The sequence below is a fragment of the Conger conger genome, chromosome 5, assembly GCF_963514075.1.
Source record: "Conger conger chromosome 5, fConCon1.1, whole genome shotgun sequence".
NCBI lineage: Eukaryota > Metazoa > Chordata > Actinopteri > Anguilliformes > Congridae > Conger > Conger conger.
In genome coordinates, this window is record NC_083764.1 from 65,432,191 (window position 1) to 65,450,769 (window position 18,579).

At 53.2% G+C, this 18,579-nt stretch overlaps 2 protein-coding genes across 2 annotated transcripts; both read left to right on the top strand.

Moving 5' to 3' along the window:
- The first annotated feature begins 2,990 nt into the window (after positions 1–2,990).
- On the top strand, positions 2,991–10,841 carry slc25a42 (solute carrier family 25 member 42). The gene is made up of 7 exons (XM_061243290.1): positions 2,991–3,110; positions 4,663–4,774; positions 5,072–5,097; positions 6,399–6,559; positions 8,094–8,210; positions 9,886–10,037; positions 10,495–10,841. Exons 1-7 carry the CDS (start codon positions 3,000–3,002, stop codon positions 10,812–10,814), a joined length of 999 nt encoding a protein of 332 aa, XP_061099274.1. The 5' UTR covers positions 2,991–2,999; the 3' UTR covers positions 10,815–10,841.
- Positions 10,842–13,962: 3,121 nt separating this feature from the next.
- Positions 13,963–17,843, top strand: LOC133128987 (uncharacterized). The gene is made up of 2 exons (XM_061242792.1): positions 13,963–14,014; positions 16,939–17,843. The coding sequence occupies exons 1-2, from the start codon at positions 13,963–13,965 to the stop codon at positions 17,841–17,843; spliced, it is 957 nt and encodes a 318-aa protein (XP_061098776.1).
- The last annotated feature ends 736 nt before the right edge of the window (positions 17,844–18,579 follow it).

Sequence of the window (18,579 nt, forward strand, 5' to 3'; positions counted from 1 at the left end):
ATGTTTAAGCCCGTTTTGGACTTTTGACTGTCCATTGAGATTAAGTTTAAGCGCCACGGTTGCATGTAACGTCCCACACACACACGTTGAATTCTATGGGAACATGTTTTCTAAGAATGAACACACGTAGATTATTTTAAAATAATTATCGTAAATATTCTCATTAACCCTTAATTGTCTCAGCTGTGTCGAAAAGAAAGGGAGCTCACCATTTAACGTCATGTGGCCTGCAGCTATTCTAACTTCACTGCATTGTGTTCGCTTGTAGTCGTTATACGCTTCACAATTTTGTAATAAATCCCTGTTGTACATTTTAGACGTCAGGGTTCGGGATGTGAATCATTCACACATTTGCGAAAAAAAGAAAGAAAAGGAAAATAATGTATTCATTCATTCGAAAGCGACATTTTAACCAGGTTCGAATCCAGAACGGGGGGGGGGGCATTGTCGAGAACTGCTTACCCTGAATACCTAGTCGTGTAAACTGATGAAATTAGGAAACCTCTGAGCCAAAGTTACTGCATGTAAATCCCCTTGGATCATGTGTCTGTTAAGTAAGGCACAGTGTGAAGTAAGGTGGGATTATGTACACGGGGACACAGGGAAGTAGCAAGTATCATAACTATAATAATAGTGTGTATGTATGCGCATGTGTGTGTGTGTGTATGTATGTGTATATATGTGTATCTGTATGTATATATATATATATATATATGTGTATACATAGATATATAAAAAGACCAAATAAATTGGGGAAATACAGGTTTTGCTGTAACTGAATCCTGAGCTTTTGCTTCTCTTTTGGTTGGCTCAGGGCATTTTATTATGTGCATGAGTCATGCCCCTGCCCCATGTGTTTTCTTTTGAACTCCGGCCCGTGTAGTTTGGGGCTACATGCTGCTATTCAGCATCTGGATTGTGCTGCAGCAGGGACAGTGCAGACATTATTGGTGCCCCTGTTCGCTGGACGTGGGTCCAGCACCACTCCTGAAGAACTCAGTCAGGACCAGTGGGAAAGTCAAACTACCGGTTTGGTGTTCTTTTGACTCAGCGTTTCACTGGAACTTCCCCCTCACTGACTGGTTTCCTGGAGAGAAAATGACTGGAGGAGGAAAAGGAAAAACTCATGAAAAATGGAGGATTTGAATGTGTGTTTGGGAAGGGATGGGGCAGGGGTGAGGTCCACTGGGGCAGATGGGATATGGAAATAAACGCTGCTTTGGGTCGAATGGGTTCTGCAGCGCAGGTGAGAGACGTTCTGTGGGTGCTCTCCGGGTTCCGTGGTTGCTCACTTATGCCCGGGAGGTGAATAAAAAAAAAACCTAACAAACAATGACTGTGTAAAAATAAGCATTTAATAGGTACAGTCATTCTAACTTTGGCGAGATTACTGCTGCATTTCTGGGCCCAAGGAGGAGGCATTTCCACATTCCCAAACGGGTTTTATTTTTATTTTTTAAGTTGATTATCTCCGTGTGTGAAAAGTCATGTACAACTAAAAGGTAACTTATTTGCGTGAACATTGTACAGAACCAATTATGCTGTTAGGACAGTGAAATATTACAGAACCAATTACGCTGTTTTCATAGTGAAATATTTACTTGGGTTGTCCAGGCACCAGACTGCCCTGTGTGGGAGTGCAGGAGCCAGAACACCCAGGCAGAAACTCTGGGGCTTTCAAGACCAGGCTTGTAGGATACTATCTAGTTGGTAGGTATACCAAGCAGGAGGTACCCTTTAGTGGTAGGCAAATGGTTGGGCCAAAAGGCCTGTTCTTGTCATTATGTGATCTGCTATGTTCTGTTATCATTAACTGTTGGTTGGGAATGTTGATAATAGATAACGAGTGTATGCGAGATCACTGAGCTTACCGGTGCCAACTGTGTGATCAGCGATACAAATTTAGATTGATTGATTGATTGATCGATTGATTGATTGATTGATAGATAAAGCGTCTACATTCTTACAAGACTAAAAACAAACCACTAAAATTTTGTTAAAACCCTCAAACTCAATTGTCGTCAGTGTATAGCATGTGTATTTACTTGTATTGTTGTACACTGGGCATAGGACTATGGGGGGGGGTGGGCTTGCTTCACCTTTCCCGTACTTCTATATATATATATCCACATCATGGGGGACCTTTCACCCAGAAAGCTGCTCAAAGCTGGACCGCTGCTGTTTGCCAAACAACCTGGTCTGCGTTGTGTTTCCTGACCTCTCTGGGCTGCCTGGCCGGGGCTAAACTTTATTGATTTACTGTGGTATTTTTAAGGGGAAGATTAGCGTCTAGATGACAGCTGGTTATTCATGCACAACTGCGTCGCTTTTTAGCAGGGGGGGCTTGCTGTCCGTCGAGCTATTCGGTCAGCTGCGTTTTTGCTGAAGTTGAAAATAAGAGTGGCCTGTGCTACTTGAGTGAGCGACAGTCTTGACCCAGCGCTGGATTCAAACTTGCGTCCACTTGTCCTTCACGGCTATGCCACAGTGCCAGGTTTGACCTTGTTTAGTTGGGTTTCGTGGTCCAGTCTGACTTTTTTTTCTGGTTGGTATTTTGTGGCCGCCACCTTCTGTGCTGCTTTATGTTCAGGCCTGACCTCATAATGACGGTGATTAAAGCCTCCGACAGGAAGAAAAGGCCAATGCTGTGTTGTTCTCTCTCCCGTGTCCCGTGATCCGTTTAGGACCCGAGAAGGACCTTGTTCTGCAGGCCTGGGGTGTCCTGTGAGAACGGCTGACAGAGGGGGCCGTTCCGCTGATCTGCCCCAGTGAGGGGGGGGGGGGGGGGTAGGGGTAAGTACAGAAATAAAAATGAGAAATTATGTGAAATAAAATAAAAACACGTGCGTGCGTGCGTGCGTGCGTGCGCGCGCGACTGAGTTTCAGTGTATGTATGGTTGTGAGATGGGGGATTGACCCCTGACCTCTCTGTGTTTTACTCCTGCAGCGTGTGGGAGGGCGGGGGGGCTGTGAGCCTGTATGTGCGGGGGGGCCCTGCGATGGGGAATGGGGGACAGGAAAGCCAGGGGTCTGGGGACCTCACACCCGACAGGGCGCTGCCCGACCCGCCTGAGGACCAGCCTGAGGACCCGCCTGAGAACCAGCCTGAGGTTCGAGAGCACTCCCACAGCGACACACACACACACAGACACTCACCCCGCTCCTCCACAAGCCCACAGCGACACACACGCCCCCCACTCCTCCGCACGCACGCACGCACGCACGCACGCACGCACACACACACACACACACCCCCCCCCCCCCCCCCCCCCCCACACTCCTCCACACGCCCACAGCGACACTCACATTCACTCTCACACACACACTCACTCACGCGCGTGCACACACTCACACTCTCACACTCACACACCCTCCCCCTCCCCTCACCTCGCTTGGTTTAATCTTCTACCACAGTTCAACTGAGTTCCCTGTTTCGAGGAATGCGTTGTTTGTGGCAACCGTGGAATGCCCTGGCCACTGTCTGTCTGTCTGTCTGTCTGTCTGTCTGTCTGTCTGTCTGTCTGTCTGTCCTACCCTGTCTGTATGTGTGTCTAACCTCCCTCTCTCTCACTCTCCTCCCTCTCCCTCTCTCTCACCCTCTCTCTCTCTCTCACCCTCTCTCTCTCTCTCTCACCCTCTCTCTCTCTCCCTCTCTCACCCTCTCTCTCTCTCCCTCTCTCTCTCTCTCCCTCTCTCCCCCCCCCTCTCTCTCTCTCTCTCTCCCTCTCTCTGTGCAGGGCGTTAAGCAGGGCGGCATGGTGGTGATCTCTCTCTCTCTCTCTCTCTCTCTGCAGGGCGTTAAGCAGGGCGGCATGGTGGTGATCTCTCTCTCTCTCTCTCTCTCTCTCTCTCTCTCTCTCTCTCTGTGCAGGGCGTGAAGCAGGGCGGCATGGTGGTGATCTCTCTCTCCCTCTCTCTCTCTCTCTCTCTCTCTCTCTCTCTCTCTCTCTCTCTCTGTGCAGGGCGTGAAGCAGGGCGGCATGGTGGTGATCTCTCTCTCTCTGTGTGCAGGGCGTGAAGCAGGGCGGCACGGTGGTGATCTCTCTCTCTCTCTGTGCAGGGCGTGAAGCAGGGCGTGAAGCAGGGCGGCATGGTGGTGATCTCTCTCTCTCTCTCTGTGCAGGGCGTGAAGCAGGGCGGCACGGTGGTGATCTCTCTCTCTCTCTCTCTCTCTGTGCAGGGCGTGAAGCAGGGCGGCACGGTGGTGATCTCTCTCTCTCTCTGTGCAGGGCGTGAAGCAGGGCGTGAAGCAGGGCGGCATGGTGGTGATCTCTCTCTCTCTCTCTGTGCAGGGCGTGAAGCAGGGCGGCACGGTGGTGATCTCTCTCTCTCTCTCTCTCTCTCTCTGTGCAGGGCGTGAAGCAGGGCGGCATGGTGGTGATCTCTCTCTCTCTCTCTCTGCAGGGCGTGAAGCAGGGCGTGAAGCAGGGCGGCACGGTGGTGATCTCTCTCTCTCTCTCTGTGCAGGGCGTGAAGCAGGGCGTGAAGCAGGGCGGCACGGTGGTGATCTCTCTCTCTCTCTCTGTGCAGGGCGTGAAGCAGGGCGTGAAGCAGGGCGGCACGGTGGTGATCTCTCTCTCTCTCTCTCTGTGCAGGGCGTGAAGCAGGGCGTGAAGCAGGGCGGCATGGTGGTGATCTCTCTCTCTCTCTCTCTCTCTGCAGGGCGTGAAGCAGGGCGGCACGGTGCTGATCTCCCTCCTGTCTGGGGCTCTCGCTGGTGCCGTCGCCAAAACTGTCGTGGCTCCTCTGGACCGAACCAAGATCATCTTCCAAGGCAACGGCCGCTTATTACGCATTATAACAACATCCAGTGCAGTGGCAGCTTATTACGCATTATAACATCCAAGGCAATGGCAGCTTATGACGCATTATAACATCCAAGGCAACGGCCGCTTATTACGCATTATAACAACATCCAGGGCAGTGGCAGCTTATTAAGTTTCATATCTACAGTCAAAATAATCAAGATGATAAGACCACATTACATTCTGAAATATGCATGTTATTTATATTTATTTAGTTTTACCAGTCAGTTGCTCTCATTGCATTGCATTTCCTCTCTGTATTGCAGTGTCTTCAAACAGATTCTCTGCTAAGGTAAGAGCTGTGTGTCTCTGTTCAGGCCGGTTAGAGAGTCCCCTCGGGGCCAGGGGCCAATCTCACAGATACGGTTAGGGTAAAGGGAAAAGGTCAAAGGTCAGTGTTCACAGTGAGAGACTTGCCCTGCCCCCCTCAGGAATGTGGCCACGCCCCCCAGGAAGTATAACGTTCGGGGAGTGGAGTGCTGGTAAGACGTTGACATAAACACAATCTTCCTCCAAAAACACTCTTCCTCATACCTCTCTGACTATGCGAACGCACAGTGACGTCTTGAGTTTCACGTTTTAGAGATTTACAGTTTTATATCCACCCAGAGAGGAAATGGATGTGCTGTTGTGTAAATGCTGTGAGGGGTGAGAGGACCGGGCGTGTCCGTGAAGGAGGATCTTAAAGTTACTCACGGACCACGAGTGGATAAAGCGCCACTTTGAGGAAAAGGTTCCCCGGCAAACTGCCAACATAAAGCTGAGAGGAGTGGGAATAAAGACTTCTGACACACCACCAAGCTCTGGACAGTGTGGCACTCCAAAACCGTACAACAAATTTATACTCCCGACGCAGCGGCCTAGGAACTGCCAAATGCATTTCTCTCGATGGCTTTGTACTTTTGACACCACTGGTGTCCTGGCCTTAAAATGGACGCTTGGTTGACTTGGTGACTGTTGCCAAGCGCAGGATATTTCCAAATATGGTCAGAATGGCGGTCCCCAGTTGCTGAAGAGTACTGGGAACCTGGACTGTGTTCGAAACCTCATACTTGGCACGCTACTGTACGAGATTTAAATGAAAATCAGTAGTATGCTAGTATGCAAATTTAGAACTGTTTAGCACTGTTCTCCGTGTGGGCCTGGAGGACCAGACCTGACCATTCTCGTGTAGGAAAACAAAGGGGGCGGGGCTCTGGTTTTGATTGACAGACAGAGATTGGTGGAGTTTTGGGGGTACAGAGGGGGCGGGGCTGTAGTTTCGATGGACAGACAGAGATTGGTGGCGTTTTGGGGGTACAGAGGGGGCGGGGCTGTAGTTTTGATGGACAGACAGAGATTGGTGGAGTTTTGGGGGTACAGAGGGGGCGGGGCTGTAGTTTTGATTGACAGACAGAGATTGGTGGAGTTTTGGGGGTACAGAGGGGGCGGGGCTGTAGTTTCGATTGACAGACAGAGATTGGTGGTTGTGTTTGGCGGACAGACAGGGCCAGGTGGGGGGGGGGGGACCATTGGGGTGGCGTGGTGGGCGTTGCCCTGGCCCTGAGGGCGTGGCTCTGAGGGCGTGGTCTGTGTGTCTCGCCCCTCCCCCAGGAGGCGTACCGGCTGATCTACCGCACGTACCGGCAGGACGGGCTGCTGAGTCTGTGGAGGGGCAACACCGCCACCATGGTGCGGGTCATCCCCTACGCCGCCATCCAGTTCTGCGCCCACGAGCAGTACAAGGGCCTCCTGAGAGACCACTTCCCCGGGAGGTAAGGGCCACCGCCGCCGTCCCGTTCTGCGCCCACGAGCAGTACAAGGGCCTCCTGAGAGACCACTTCCCCGGGAGGTAAGGCGAGCAGTACAAGGGCCTCCTGAGAGACCACTTCCCCGGGAGGTAAGGGCCACCGCCGCCGTCCTCCGCTCCGCGGCCTGGAGCGTAGTGGTTAAGGTAACGGACTGGGACACGCAAGGTCGGTGGTTCTAATCCCCGGTGTGGCCGCAAGATTCTTCCCTGCAGTGCTCCAGGGGAGGATTGTCTCCTGCTCAGTCTAATCAACTGTACGTCGCCAAATGCCATTAATGTAATGTAATGTAATGGCTGTCCTGCAAGTGGGGTTAAGGGCCCAACAGCTGCACTGACTTTACTGTGGCTCCACCAACCCTCCGGGTCCCAGTCAAGCACCTTCACCACCAACGCAACGTAGAATGCCCATGAATCTGCCAATTCCGCTCAGCCTTCCGCAGCGCCCCCCGGAGGATGGGGGTGTATTACCTCCACAGGGACGTCGGTCTGTCCTGAGCGTCGAGTACGTTTCGGGGCTCGGAGTGTCGGCCTGGCCGACGGAGCTGCCCTAAAGGTCCCATTTTCCCTTCTGAGCCGGCCGATCAGGAGAGGGGTTCATTGACATGGGCCTAAAACAGGCTGTTATGTGTGGAGCTCGTGGGAGGCGCTGTGTGACGGGGCGGAGGAGGCCCTGTGTGACGGGGCGGAGGAGGCCCTGTGTGACGGGGTGGAGGAGGCCCTGTGTGACGGGGCGGAGGAGGCCCTGTGTGACGGGTGGAGGAGGCCCTGTGTGACGGGGCGGAGGAGGCCCTGTGTGACGGGTGGAGGAGGCCCTGTGTGACGGGGGGAGGAGGCCCTGTGTGACGGGTGGAGGAGGCCCTGTGTGACGGGGCGGAGGAGGCCCTGTGTGACGGGGTGGAGGAGGCCCTGTGTGACGGGCGGAGGAGGCCCTGTGTGACGGGCGGAGGAGGCCCTGTGTGACGGGGGGAGGAGGCCCTGTGTGACGGGGTGGAGGAGGCCCTGTGTGACGGGCGGAGGAGGCGGTGTGTGACGGGTGGAGGAGGCCCTGTGTGACGGGGGGAGGAGGCTGTGTGTGACGGGCGGAGGAGGCGGTGTGTGACGGGGTGGACGAGGCCCTGTGTGACGGGGTGGAGGAGGCCCTGTGTGACGGGTGGAGGAGGCCCTGTGTGACGGGGGGAGGAGGCCCTGTGTGACGGGGCGGAGGAGGCCCTGTGTGACGGGGTGGAGGAGGCCCTGTGTGACGGGTGGAGGAGGCCCTGTGTGACGGGGGGAGGAGGCCATGTGTGACGGGTGGAGGAGGCCCTGTGTGACGGGGGGAGGAGGCCCTGTGTGACGGGGCGGAGGAGGCCCTGTGTGACGGGGTGGAGGAGGCCCTGTGTGACGGGGGGAGGAGGCCCTGTGTGACGGGGCGGAGGAGGCCCTGTGTGACGGGGTGGAGGAGGCCCTGTGTGACGGGGCGGAGGAGGCCCTGTGTGACCGTTGCGGCGCGTCTCTTTCAGGACCCTGCCGCCGTTGCCGCGCCTCGTGGCCGGGTCGCTGGCCGGGATGACGGCCACCCTGCTCACCTACCCTCTGGACATGGTGCGCGCCCGCATGGCCGTCACGCCGAAGGAGATGTGAGCGCCCGCTAACGCTAACGCTAACGCGCCCGCTGCCCCAAACAGCTTATGGCCTGTAGTGTAGTGGTTAAGGTACATGACCCTGTAGTGTAGTGGTTAAGGTACATAACTGTAGTGTAGTGGTTAAGGTACATGACCATGTAGAGTAGTGGTTAAGGTACATGACCCTGTAGCGTAGTGGTTAAGGTACATGACTGTAGTGTAGTGGTTAAGGTACATGACCCTGTAGCGTAGTGGTTAAGGTACATGACCCTGTAGAGTAGTGGTTAAGGTACATGACCCTGTAGCGTAGTGGTTAAGGTACATGACCCTGTAGTGTAGTGGTTAAGGTACATGACTGTAGCGTAGTGGTTAAGGTACATGACCCTGTAGAGTAGTGGTTAAGGTACATGACCCTGTAGCGTAGTGGTTAAGGTACATGACTGTAGTGTAGTGGTTAAGGTACATGACCCTGTAGCGTAGTGGTTAAGGTACATGACTGTAGCGTAGTGGTTAAGGTACATGACCCTGTAGCGTAGTGGTTAAGGTACATAACTGTAGCGTAGTGGTTAAGGTACATGACTGTAGTGTAGTGGTTAAGGTACATGACCCTGTAGTGTAGTGGTTAAGGTACATGACTGTAGCGTAGTGGTTAAGGTACATGACTGTAGTGTAGTGGTTAAGGTACATGACTGTAGTGTAGTGGTTAAGCTACATGACTGTAGCGTAGTGGTTAAGGTACATGACCCTGTAGCGTAGTGGTTAAGCTACATGACCCTGTAGCGTAGTGGTTAAGCTACATGACCCTGTAGCGTAGTGGTTAAGGTACATGCCTGTAGTGTAGTGGTTAAGCTACATGACTGTAGCGTAGTTGTTAAGCTACATGACCCTGTAGCGTAGTGGTTAAGGTACATGACTGTAGCGTAGTGGTTAAGGTACATGACTGTAGCGTAGTGGTTAAGGTACATGACTGTAGTGTAGTGGTTAAGGTACATGCCTGTAGTGTAGTGGTTAAGCTACATGACTGTAGCGTAGTGGTTAAGCTACATGACTGTAGCGTAGTGGTTAAGGTACATGACTGTAGCGTAGTGGTTAAGGTACATGACCCTGTAGCGTAGTGGTTAAGCTACATGACCCTGTAGCGTAGTGGTTAAGGTACATGACTGTAGCGTAGTGGTTAAGGTACATAACTTCTGTATGCTTAGTCATTTTACAATCAATTTGGCACTAATTTCAGAAGTTAGACCCTGTTGTGGGACAGTGTCCTACAAGAGCAAATGAATGTATGGCAATTGAAAACATCCACTGTGATGTGGATGAGAAGTTATGGCCAAATCCATAAGATGGGCTTCATCGAAATGACTGTCAAATTAATGTCATTAGCTTCTCACAGCAGTTGAGGATTTATTTTTTTTATTTTTTTTCAATTTGTAGCTATAATTAGTTGTTGCTATGATTCAATAATTGTATTTTGTTAAAGATTTCTTCCTTTTTACCATATTTTTACTGCAGAAGTAAATGATTGTAAAAAGAACTAGACTGTGAAGCTATATATACATACGCACACGCACATGCACACACACGAGGCGTTGAGCATAGCGCAGGCTGGGGGTGTTGTGAGAGTGAAGGAGCGGTAATGTGTTCCACACAGCCCTGCTCTGACCCCTGACCCCTGACCCCTGACCCCGTGCAGGTACAGTAACATCGCGCAGGTGTTCAGGCGGATCTCGCGGGAGGAGGGTCTGCGGACGCTATATCGTGGGTTCCTGCCCACCATCCTGGGCGTGGTCCCGTATGCTGGGCTCAGCTTCTTCACCTACGAGACCTTCAAGGAGTTCCACAGAGGTACGCCCTGCCCCGCCCCCTCAGACACGCCCAGCGACAGCCCCGCCCCCTCAGACACGCCCAGCGACAGCCCCGCCCCCTCAGACACGCCCAGGCACAGCCCCGCCCCCTCAGACACGCCCAGGTACAGCCCCGCCCCCTCAGACACGCCCAGGCACAGCCCCGCCCCCTCAGACACGCCCAGGTACAGCCCCGCCCCCTCAGACACGCCCACACACCCAGATACAGCCCCCCCCCCCCCCCATTGACATAGACCCATAAACATGCCCCGCACCTTATAGACCTTATTTCTTTACCAGCCGGTAACGGGCTAAGCACTCTATTGTAGCGAAATTACCCAGAAATCCAAGTCGCGGCCGTTCACAACGAGCGGAACCTTTGCTAGCCGTCCGTTGCTCCCGGCGTGAGGCTAACGCTGGCGCCTGCTCTCCCCCCCCCCCCCCCCCCCCCCCCGCAGAGCTGACCGGGCGGCCCCAGCCCAACCCGGGCGAGCGGCTGGTGTTCGGGGCGTGTGCGGGCGCGGTGGGCCAGTCCGCCTCCTACCCGCTGGACGTGGTGCGCCGGCGCATGCAGACGGCGGGAGTCACCGGCCACGCCTACACCTACGCCGGCATCGCGCGCACCGCGCGGCAGATCGTCCGCGAGGAGGGCGTGGTGCGTGGGCTCTACAAGGGCCTCAGCATGAACTGGGTCAAGGGCCCCATCGCCGTGGGCATCAGCTTCACCACCTACGACATGATCCGGGCTCTGCTGCTCGACCTCCGCCGCCTCGGCTAGCCTGCTGGGCTGCGGAGGGGCTGTGGGCCGCGGGGGGGAGGGGCTGTGGACCGCGGGGGGGAGGGGCTGTGATGGCAGGCCACGTCCTCTGACCCGTCTGTCTGCACCGAGAGTGTGGAGCGATGCAAAATGACAGATGAGGAAAACACTGTTTCTGTGTGTGAGGGAGTGTGTGAGGGAGTGTGAGAGTGAGGGTGTGGGTGTGGGTGTGGGTGTGGGTGTGAGTGTGAGAGTACGGCATTCAGGGTTTTGGCTAACGTTGTCCATGGTGGAAGCACAAGAGTAATTTTTGCCTCTGTGACATGATGCTGCTTATTGGTGCAGAGGACAGTCCCTGCTCTGTTCACACACTGGGATAATGTCACATCTGGACCTCGGCCTTTTGCATCAGGAAACGCTACATCAGTAACAGCCAGCTACTGTGGCTGTGTACACACAGGTGTGTGAGTGTGAGTGTGTGTGTGTGCGTGTGTGTGTGCGTGTGTGTGTGCGTGTGCGTGTGCGTGTGCGTGTGCGTGTGCGTGCGCGTGCGCGTGCGTGCGCCTGCCTGCATGTGTCGGTGAGTGAGTGCGTCTGGTCTGTAAAGACCGTCAACATTATTGAACAAAGACTCGCTTAGCCCTCAAAGCATCATTTGCCTGTTCTTAATCGCTCATGGAAAACGGCGTCAAAAAGCGCTACTGTTCTGTTTGCGCTACGTTACACAACTTCTCCCGCAGTTACCACGGGACGGTAACTGACTCCGTTAAGCACATCATTTCTGCATGGTGTTGTTACTAACTTGTGTAAGTTTTGTGTGTGTGTGTGTGTGTGTGTGTGTGTGTGTGTGTGTTCTGGGTGGTCAGGGCAGGGCAGGTGGTGGATATGCTGCAGTTAGCCGCTGTTGAATGCAGTTCTGATCCGGAAGGCCAGCGTCTCTGCTGACGACGGCGTGACCCAGTACATCTGTCCGAGACGCGCTGTTCCCGTCCGTCACTATATCCACCCCCCGGAAACACGGGCGCGACAGAAACGGTTCCGTCCAGACGGAGACGGGCCGGCGTCGACGTCTCGGTGTTTCAGTTCGTTCGTTTCTGTCCGTCTCCGTTTCCCCCCGTGTGTGCCAGCCCCCTGGGCTGCTCCTGATTTAAGAATAAGTGCCTGGCGATGGCGGAACGCCAAACCGCTGGGACTCCTGGGTAACTGCGGCGTGCTCGTCGGCGCGGTGATGGCCACGCCCTCGGACGGAACCCGACCCCCCCTGCCAGTGCCGCATGTGCGTGGCGCGTGATTGGCTTAGGGATCGAGACGTACGATTGGGTCTCCTCCACCCCCGCCCTGCGTGCTTTCATCTTCACTCCCCTGAGGCAGCAGCAGGGGGCGTGTATGAGCACGCTTGTCCTCACAGTCGCTCACAAATTGGATATTACAGATTCAGCTGGGATTGGAGGTGCCTTTTTTTTTTTAAGTCGATGCAAAAATAAATTACTACTACGATACTAAATTTAAACTTTATTTTGTTATTAACATGATGAACATAATCAAAATAAGGGTGTTTTTACGCATGCTTTGAGAGCAGGGCTGTAGCGATATCAGGAGAGAGAATAGACAGTGATTTGCAATGTCTCACTGCCTTTACTGCTGAAGGGTGCAAATTGCCTCCTTGTGCAAGAATATCTAACTCGCGTTGGGCTCAGAATCTAATTTTAACAGTGCAGTACAGCTCACATGTATTTGTAAATAATTATATGTAATAATATTATATATTGCTCGCAAACATTGGAAAATGTTTAACGGAATATATTGAACGTGTACACGTGTTGGGCATTGTAACATATCCCTGCTGCTAGTTTTACTGGTCCTGCCTAGCCGATCTCAAGCTTAATGACAATCTAGATATGCCAAAGCACTATTCTTTTTAACAGTTTTGTTACAATTAGTTAAGAATATAAGGCTTTGAAAAAACGTCTTTAGAACTTGAAATGTAAACACTCGTAAAAGCTCCGCCTATTTGACTAGATTTGAGACTAATACTCCGTTTGTTGGGGGAGCTTGTTGAGCGTGGAGAGGATGCGAGTTTATGAGGAAAGGGTTGTTACTCCAGCGCCGCACCACCTCTGCCGCTGCGCTGGGGACCCGCCAGCGGGGCAACACGTTACGCGGCCGAGACCACGGGACCCTCCTGAAGCGTTCCCGCTTTTCCCAGAATGCACCGGTGAACTGGGAATCGCGGTGCGCGGAAATGAAACGCCGTGGCATTTGCCGCGTCAGTCACGATAAAAGTGCCTACGATTTCAGCAGCAGAAGAGATGCGTTTCGATGCGTTTAATTTTTGCCTGTCGATCGCAACGTAACGGGAGCGAATTGCTTTGCGTGATGCAGAGAATCATTCGGGAGGGAGTTTGTTTCAGCAGGCGAGCAGACGGTACAGAATGCTCACGTTCCCCGCCCTGAAACTGAAGTACTGCCGTTTGTGTGCTGAACGTAACGAAGAGCATTACACACCTGCTGTATTGTAAGGTTGTGTAACCGGAAGAGTGTAATCAGTGTTCTCACTTTCAGTGAACAATAAGACCAGTAATTCAGTCGGTATTATTTTTTAAAGCGCTACTCCGTTACAACTGTTATGAACATTATTTTATTTGTGCCAAGAGGATGCGTTTTAAACAATGAAATGTATTATGAGATGTGCATAGTAGCCTAAGGTGGAAGCTTGATTTTTGGTTCTTAAGGGCATCTCTGGAGGTTAGACTCAATAAAGTAGGATCCTTACTGATTCCACCCTCTTTTGTGTTTTTCCTGAAATGATTGGCTGACCTGAACACCCAATCCCAGCACTGCAGCCTCCTTTCTGCGCTGAGATTGTTTTTCAACGAGGGAGCCTTGGGGGGGCTCCACTGATCTCAGATCAGCTCAAGTGAGTGTGGAATGAGCCCAAACCCAGCGTATGAGGGGCGTATTTGTCTCTGTCTGCGTTCATACTGCACCGGAGAGAGAGACTTACCTCATCACACACCTGGGAGACACACTGGTGACGGGTCAGGAAAAGAGCAGCACGAATCCCTCTACTGATCAAATTCAGCCTGTAGTGTGGTGACCGAACCGCAGTGTCCCTAATTAGACTTAATTAACGAGAGATTCCTGACCTCTGGTGTGTGCTGTGGGCCTAATGGAAGAAAGGAAGAACAGGAGGGCACGGGACACCTCCACCGTTTCCACAGGTGACTCACCTGGGCAGGAAGAGCACCCCCCTATCCTCACCTCGTCCTGCCTTCTGGAGCGGCGTGCTCCAGGCTCTCACTGATCGTCTCATGTAATTTGGTTTAGTGCACATTTTTACATTTACATTTTAGTCATTTGGCAGACACTTTTAATCCAAAGCGACTTACAAGTGCATAGGTTATTCCCCAAGTCAAAGCATCACATCCATAACTAGGAAGATACATAGGAAGTGCTGTTCTAAATATACAGTCATAAGTGCAATTTCTTTTTTTACAAGAGGGATAAGGGTATCAGAAAGGGGGGCGGGGGAAATCAGGAGGGAGGACTAAGGTAGAGTTTGAAAAGGTGTGTTTTTAGTCTGCGTCGAAATAGGGGGAGGGATTTGCTGTCCTGACAGTGGTAGGCAAGTCATTCCACCACTGAGGAACCAGAACGGAAAACAGGCCTGAACGTGCAGCTCGACCGCCAGGTGCTCGTAGTGAGGGAAACATAAGGCGAAGAAGGCGGCACGGACGGTGCAGTGGCCAGCACTGCCGCCTTACAGCAAGGGGCAAGGAGGTCCTGGGTTCGAATCCCGGTCGGCCGGGGCCTCTCTGTGGGGAGTTTGCATGTTCTCCCCGTGTTCGTGTGGGTTTCCTCCCTCAATCTAAAGTAGGGGTGTGAACCGTTAACCGAAACTGATTTGTAACCGGTTACAAAAAAATTGATTTTTTTCTGAGGGTAAAATTGTAAGCTCAGTTTAAAATAAATACATCACCACGCGTATTATTGCGATTCTAAACTAGCAATCGACTAGCTTCAGTAGTTTGAACAAGCAATCTGGCCATTTCAGGGGGTTTAGAATGCAAACACCACAGGGAATTGAATGCTACAGTAATAGTTATCAAATGATTTCTGTGGTTGTTGGTTGGCTAATTGTAACCTTATGTCGTTTTCTAAGGTTCACAGAAGATCTGTGTTTATTCGTTGACAGGCGAATTCAAACTACGGCAAACTGAACGTAGCTTTCCATTATGCATTCTATCTACATAAAAATAAACAAAGCAATACATCATTGCACAAAATATAACAATACGCTGTTTACATTGAAATCCACAAGCTACAGTCGTACAAGCAAGCAATCTGCGGCCATTTCAGAGGGTTAAGAATGCACCGCGTGGAATTGAATGCTACAGTAGTACAGTTGTCAAATAATTTATGTGTGTTTTAAATCTGTAGCTGTTAGTTCTCTTATGGCTTATTCTATGGCGTTTGTTCATCCGTGTTTATTAGTTGACAGGCGAATTTAAACTATCAGCAAACCGAACTTCGCTTTCCACTGTGCGGTATCCACATAAAAATAAATAAAGCAATTAATTATCATCAGGCTATTTATCATTGGATATTGAAAGCGAAAATTCCCTACTTTCAGCGAAAAATGGGCACGTTAATCTCACCACCATGAATGTCCCACGCCATATAACATGCATTGGTATATAAAATGCAAGTTTACCGTCACATAAGAGCATATCAAATTGTACATAGACCTGCATTGGCATTGAAGTAAAATCATTAGACCTATGGTAAAACAGACCGGGTGTTATATTATATCAGGCAAATAGTGCGTGACCACGGAATTTTGAGTGCACAACCCCGTAGTTGTTAACAGCAGCATATTTACAAAGTTCATGCCAATCAAGTCTATCAGAAGACAGAGGGATGAAAACATGAAGAATTATCATTTTAACCGATGCCATTTTAAAAAAGGACACACGATCGACCAGCATGGACGTAAAGAACGGCGATTTAACTACAGATTTCTGCAACTGTGAGGTTACACTGCACAATGTCAACGTAAATATTTAAATTGGTAATTAGGCTGACTTACTATTATCAGACTCAGTGTTGACATTTAACTATTAAGATGGCCCAAAACAAGGTTTGAAAATGCAATTACATTTATCAGAAATCCAGTTATTATGATCATTTTTAAAATATATATATACGACCCCTAGCGGCCATAAGGAATATCGGTTAACCGGTTAACCGTTCAAAAAATGGGATCGTAACCGGTTACAAAAACTGATGATTTGTCACCTCTCTAGTCCAAAGACAGGCTGATTGGAGAGTCGAAAGTAGGTCTGACTGTCTTCACCAAAACTTCAGTTTGTGTTCATCTTTTCCCCCACATCGGGTGAGAGCCGACCTAAATCACCTGTGGAGCAGAGGGGTCTCCCACTGCCGGACGTCACAGCAGCAAGTGGCAAAACAAAAACTACGATAAAAAAAAAAGGAATATCAGTTGTAACAGAACTCTTTACACACACATACACACCAGTGTACTTACAATACCACCATATACCACAGGAATGATTCCGTAATTATATTGTGAGGTTATATCAGAGATGAGATGAGATATTTCCCATTATTGCATTCTTGCAATTTCCATTTCAAATAATAGACAATATTTAGTTTATGACGTGTTTTTATTTATGACATTTGTTATAAACATGGTCTAAGTTGAATGAATACAACCCTGTCATTTCAGCTGATGTTTACCAATCCCACAGTGCTATTTTACACGTACAGACACTTCCAGTGGACAGATCCGCACAGTCCCCAGAGTACTAAAGATTGGAAACAGTCTCTCAGTGAAGGAGTGTTTAAAAGCGTAGAGAGGAGTGTTGTCACTGGGGTCAGAGAATGACACCTCCCCCCTGTCCCAGTCCAGCTGTACTCTGACCCTCTGGAGGTTCCTCTGCACAGTGAGGAGTGTAGATGGGGAGGTCATGGCTCTGTATTGCCCACAGAACCGCCCTATACCCCACACTCCTCCTGCTGGGCTCAGAGCCACACCCCCTTTCCTGCTGATGAACTCTTTAACCAGACCCACCCACCAGTCCTCACCCCCCACTTCTACATCCCGGACCGCCCCCGGTGACAGACAGCGAAGGCCCGACCCTACGCCCCGGCGTGCCCGACCCCACGCCCGGCGTGCCCGACCCTACGCCCGGCGTGCCCGACCCCACGCCCGGCGTGCCCGACCCTACGCCCGACGTGCCCGACCCTACGCCCGACGTGCCCGACCCTACGCCCGGCGTGCCCGACCCCACGCCCCGGCGTGCCCGACCCTACGCCCGGCGTGCCCGACCCCACGCCCGGCGTGCCCGACCCTACGCCCGACGTGCCCGACCCTACGCCCGACGTGCCCGACCCTACGCCCGGCGTGCCCGACCCTACGCCCGGCGTGCCCGACCCCACGCCCCGGCGTGCCCGACCCTACGCCCGACGTGCCCGACCCTACGCCCGGCGTGCCCGACCCCACGCCCCGGCGTGCCCGACCCCACGCCCCGGCGTGCCCGACCCTACGCCCGGCGTGCCCGACCCCACGCCCCGGCGTGCCCGACCCTACGCCCGACGTGCCCGACCCCACGCCCCGGCGTGCCCGACCCTACGCCCGGCGTGCCCGACCCCACGCCCCGGCGTGCCCGACCCTACGCCCGGCGTGCCCGACCCCACGCCCCGGCGTGCCCGACCCCACGCCCGGCGTACCCGACCCTACGCCCGGCGTGCCCGACCCCACGCCCGGCGTACCCGACCCTACGCCCGGCGTGCCCGACCCCACGCCCCGGCGTGCCCGACCCTACGCCCGGCGTGCCCGACCCTGGTGAGAGGCAGAAAAGGTCAGAGAGCCGGGCTGCACACCCCTCACCACCTCCTCCCAACAGCGGGCGATCACGTTCATGCCTAGGATCGCATTATCCCACCCCAGGCATTGATCTCGGACGACGATCACCCCCTTCCCCGGGATCATCACGCCCCCAAACAACAAAATCCATGAGGGCATAGCCCACGAAAGGGATATCCCGCCCTTTGGCCGCCCGAAGGGTTAGCCACTCTAGGCTGGAGGTGTCCCGCACTGGAAGATCGCCGTGCCACCGCCGAAAGAAACCCTCACTGAACAGGGTGACCTGCGAGCCCGTATCTCGGGTGCACGGCACTTTCACCCCTCCAGCCTCCACCACCGCCTCAGGGCAAACTCCCAGCATCGCTGCAGACGGCGGGCAAACACCATCTCCCTGCTGTTTTACCCCGCCCGCACGCCCTACTGCGGACAGGGTCGGGAGTTTACCGGCGCCCGCTGGGGGCAGTCGCGCTGCATATGACCGGCCCCTCCACACTCAGCGTCCCATCGGAACCGGCCCGACCTCGGCCCAAGCCCGGTCCCAACAGGACCCCGCCCCTGCGGCGCCGCCTCGCCCACCGTCTGGGGGAGCGGGGCCTGGGACAGCTGCTGCTGAATCTCTGCAACCAGGGCCTTCCCCAGGGTCGCCATCTGGTCCTGGAGCTCCTGCCTCAGCTCTGCCCGCACCTCCGCCTTCCACCGCTCCACGTCCACAACCGGCGCTGGAACCGCCGGCGCCCTGGAAGGAAGAGAGCGAGAGACCGAACACGCTGCCCCCTCATCCCCCCGCTGCTCCAGCTCCAGTTCCCGGGCCTGCCGGCTCACCTCTGAGAAGGGAACAGCCAGGCGGCGCCTCACCTCTCGCTGGAGCTCCTGTCGTACGGGGCCCCTCCGCAGGCC